The sequence below is a fragment of the Ranitomeya imitator genome, chromosome 1 (assembly GCF_032444005.1).
Source record: "Ranitomeya imitator isolate aRanImi1 chromosome 1, aRanImi1.pri, whole genome shotgun sequence".
NCBI lineage: Eukaryota > Metazoa > Chordata > Amphibia > Anura > Dendrobatidae > Ranitomeya > Ranitomeya imitator.
In genome coordinates this window covers 358,812,339-358,817,221 of record NC_091282.1, presented here as the reverse complement: position 1 = coordinate 358,817,221, position 4,883 = coordinate 358,812,339, and the positions used below count along the sequence as shown (strand labels likewise).

Below are 4,883 nucleotides of genomic sequence, written 5' to 3'. Positions count from 1 at the left end.
GCAAGGGACCTGACGGACACCAGAATGTAAGTATGTACTGTTTTTTTTTTTTACATTTACGCTGGTAACCAGGGTAAACATCGGGTTACTAAGCGCGGCCCTGTGCTTAGTAACCCGATGTTTACCCTGGTTACAAGCGAACGCATCGCTAGATCGGTGTCACACACACCGATCCAGCGATGACAGCGGGAGATCCAGCGACGAAAGAATGTTCCAAACGATCTGCTACGACGTATGATTCTCAGCAGGATCCCTGATCGCTGCTGCGTGTCAGACACAGCGATATCTTATGGATATCGCTGGAACGTCACGAATTGTACCGTCGTAGCGACAAAAGTGCCACTGTGTGACGGTACCCTTAGGTCAGACACAAAATTGGTAATCTCAGCTAAAGCAAATATTCCAGTACTCTAGTTAGTGTCTCAGGGGCCTCAAACCATTGTCCTCCAAGTCACTAGTCCCATTGTGTGGATGGGGATAGTAGACCCAGTGGAACTGTCACCACAGGGGGTCTCACATGCAGTCCAAGGTGATGGGGCTCAGTCTGATGAAAATACCACCACCAATGCACATTTAGCTTAGGAGGGATGTTTCCCGAGGGCTAGGCTCAATTCCGGGGAGTTGGCTTGGGGTATTTAGGACACTAATGAGAAAATTGAGGGTTTTTTTGCTGGCTGGAGTTGGATACATGTGCTGCGGTCATGATATCCGTCATCTGGAGGAACAAAGGCTTTGACTGCAGACTTTACCGGCTGGAGATACCAAAAACTGTGGGCCAACCAAAAGATGGGAGACAGTGGGTATCATCTTGTATGGGGGCAGTGGAACTACCGATCTAAGGTTGGGATCTTATGGACGCATTGTATTTTGCCCATCTACCTGGAGTTGCTGTATGATCATGGACATCAGGAATAAAACTAATTGCATTGTTACCTTGCCTAAGTGATTAACACCACCCACAACCTCAAATCTTTCCATCTCAATATTTTCAATTTTTTACTACTTATAAAAAATGTTTCCTTGTATTTAATTGTTTCATAAACTTCATAAATATTCTAGAATTGACTGTTTTAGAGACTCTGAAAAGCTTTATGGAAAACAATGACATATATCACGTTATTTTTATCAACAATTGCTATCTCTTTCCAATCCATAAAACTGTGACTGGTAAATACACATTGGCACCTGATTTTTATACACATCCTTGCCCTTTTTAGATACTTAAAACTCGATAAGATTTAAAATCTCTCATTAGTACCATCCTTGCTGAGATTTTGAGGGTAGCCTCTTCTGGCAGATATACAATTATGCCATATTTTATCCTTTGGGATTGTTATGTGATGAGCGAGTGTATTCGTTGCTTGGGGTTTTCCCGAGCACGCTCAGGTGATCTCTGAGTATTTATGACTGGAGATTTAGTTTTCATCTCGGCAGCTGAAGGATTTACAGCTAGTAACCAAGCTGAGTACATATGGGGGGTTGCCTGGTTGCTAGGGAATCCCCACATGTAATCAAGCTGGCTAGTAGCTGTAAATCATTCAGCTGCCAGGATGAAAACTAGATCTCCAAGCAGTCATAAATACTCGGAGGTACACTCGCTCATCACTAATTGTTATCTTACGAATATTCAGCAACTTTTCTCATTTGGTAATTTTTTATAGTTTTCCTACGGCAGTTTTTGGCTATCTTTTGGGTAGTAAAGAACTGTAATGAATGGGTAGTGGTGTACTTTTTGTTCCATGATCTGATTTTACAAGGAAATTGGTACACTGGTAGTTGAGGTGTCTTTGCTGTTGGAGGCTTATTTTATATATAATTTAAACTAACCATAACTACAAAGCTTGTCCATGTTGGAAAGGTTTGTAAAATACGCATATTGTGTATCATGTATATAAAGAGTATTTAACTAATGAGATAGACTGAACTTTCCAATGTTTCTTTACAGCTTGTAGGAAAGCTAATGTTATAGCACAAATGACGACGTCTGTTTTTGTCCTCACATCCATGGCTATCTTAGGAGTTACCACCACTTTGGGGATCTTCACAAACTGTGTCATTGTGTCAGTTAATCTTGTGGAAAAGGTGAAAGGCAAGAGTCTTGGCTCTTCTGACTTAATTCTGGTGACACTCGGTCTGTCTAACATCACATTTCAAATTGTCATGACTGCAAACGACTTTCTAAGCCTTCTTTGGAGCGACCTGTACTATTCAGATGAAGTCTATGCCACTTTTAATGCCTTATTATTTCTTCCTGTCTATGCAAGTTTCTGGTTCACAGTCTGCCTCTGTGTTTATTACTGTCTACAAATAGTCATATTCACAAACCCTTTCTTAGTACGCCTCAAATTAGAAATCCCAAAATTGGTTCCATGTTTCCTTGTGGCTACTGCTCTCACATCTGTGGCTATTAGTGTTCCAGCTATATGGAGCACATACAGAGAGTTTCCAAATGAGGGTGCATCTACTAACCAGAGTTTGGAAAGCAATGTACCAAAATTGAGCATTGCCTACTTGCTATCCAGCAATATTATAGGCTGCTCAATCCCTTTAATTCTTGTGGGTATTTCCAATTGCCTAATTCTTAAATCACTTAGGACCAATAGTAAGAACCTTGAAAACAGCAACAGCTCCGTAAGTCCACGACCACGAACAGAAGCTAAAGAAAGAGCAGCTAGGACTGTTGGCTGGCTTCTAGTACTCTATCTATCATTCTACATCTCAGAAATCATAATGTTTGTGGACCTTTTTCCTCCAAGCAGCGTTGGATTTTGTGTTTGTTTGATGGTCATCTACATTTACTCCCCAGCACAGTCTGTCATCCTAATTCTGGGAAGTCCAAAGCTAAAGAAAGCAATACAAGCTCTCGTACAAGTTTTACAGCATTGTAACTATAAAACAGCTGATAATCCAAAGATTCTTTTCATTAATCTCCAAGTTCACACGGTTTTGGATGAGTAAATATTCTGTGTCTAACAATATAACATAATCTACAGTATGTTTTATTTTTTTATTCCATAACATTTATCAAAATTCTTAATTATGGAAGGGATTTTTGAGAAACTTTTTGTAGACTGCAAACTTAAATCGAAGAAAGGCTTCTACTTATTTTGTGGTCCACAAACTTTCCACTGGCCTGGGTCCATATCAGTTCTTCTGTCACAAGACCTATAAAGGCTTTTATGTGATTTACCATTCAACTTTTACCTTTTAAAATTTTTAAACACAGATATAGGTTTGTCCCATATGTACTAGGACTAATAATCTCCATCCTGTATGAGCTTCTTAAAGACTGATTTCAGCGCATACCTCACACTAATGCATAGGAAGCCAATTTGCATTTACCACTTCCTAATAACAATGTGAGGAAAATCTTATAAAATACATCCCAGAAGGTCCATAAACTTTTCCTGGAGACATTTCTTAACCCTCCGTCAGGGGCAATATGTTTCATAATGAGTTTAGGGGCATTGCGCCTGTCCGGCACAGGCTAGAAAATTAACTATATTTTCCTTTTTTAAACATTTCAATGCTGTAAAAGTGATCAGTTACCTTAATATGAATGTAATAAATGAGAATACACATACCGTATATACTCGAGTATAAGCCGACCCGAGTATAAGCCGACCCCCCTAATTTTGCCACAAAAAACTGGGAAAACTTAATGACTCGAGTATAAGCCTAGGGTGGAAAATGTAGCAGCTACCGGTAAATTTCAAAAGTAAAAATAGATACCAATAAAAGTAAAATTAATTGAGACATCAGTAGGTTAAGTGTTTTTGAATATCCATATTGAATCAGGAGCCCCATATAATGCTCCATAAAGTTTGATGGGCCCCATTAGATTCTCCATATTAAAATATGCCCCATATAATGCTGCATAAAGGGTAATAAGGGCCTCATAAGATGCTCCACAGAGATATTTGCCCCATATAGTGCCGCATAAGCGTTATGGCCCCATAAGATGCTCCGTACAGTCACTTGCCCCATATAGTGCTGCACAAGTGTTATGGCCCCATAAGATACTCCATACAGCTACTTGCCCCTTATAGTGCTGCACAAGTGTTATTGTTATGGCCCCATAAGATACTCTGCACAGCCACTTACCCCTTATAATGCTGCACAAGTATGGCCCCATAAGATGCTCCGCACAGCCACTTGCCCCTTATAATGCTGCACAAGTATGGCCCCATAAGATGCTCTGCACAGCCACTTGCCCCATATAGTGCTGCACAAGTGTTATGGCCCCATACAGATGCTCCGCACAGCCACTTGCCCCTTATAATGCTGCACAAGTATGGCCCCATAAGATGCTCTGCACAGTCACTTGCCCCTTATAATGCTGCACAAGTGTTATGGCCCCATAAGATGCTCCACACAGCCACTTGCCCCTTATAATGCTGCACAAGTATGGCCCTATAAGATGCTCTGCACAGTCACTTGCCCCTTATAATGCTGCACAAGTATGGCCCCATAAGATGCTCTGCACAGCCGCTTGCCCCTTATAATGCTGTACAAGTATGGCCCCATAAGATGCTCTGCACAGCCGCTTGCCCCTTATAATGCTGCACAAGTATGGCCCCATAAGATGCTCTGCACAGCCGCTTGCCCCTTATAATGCTGCACAAGTATGGCCCCATAAGATGCTCCGTACAGCCACTTGCCCCATTTGCTTTTGCTGCCATAAAAAAAAAAAATCACATACTCACCTCTCTTCGCTCAGGACCCCCGGCACTGGCAATATTTACCTGCTCCTCGTGCGGCTCCGTCCTCAGCACTGACGTTCAACAGAGGGCGCGCACTGACTACGTCACCACGCCCTCTCACTTGAGCGTCACTGCTGAAGACAGAGCGAGACCCGGACCGAGGAGCAAGTGAGCAAGTGA

At 41.8% G+C, this 4,883-nt stretch overlaps 1 protein-coding gene across 1 annotated transcript; it reads left to right on the top strand.

The window, feature by feature from the left end:
• The first annotated feature begins 1,974 nt into the window (after positions 1–1,974).
• On the top strand, positions 1,975–2,958 carry LOC138666825 (taste receptor type 2 member 40-like). Its single transcript, XM_069755037.1, has one exon. It carries the CDS (start codon positions 1,975–1,977, stop codon positions 2,956–2,958), a length of 984 nt encoding a protein of 327 aa, XP_069611138.1.
• Positions 2,959–4,883: the final 1,925 nt, after the last annotated feature.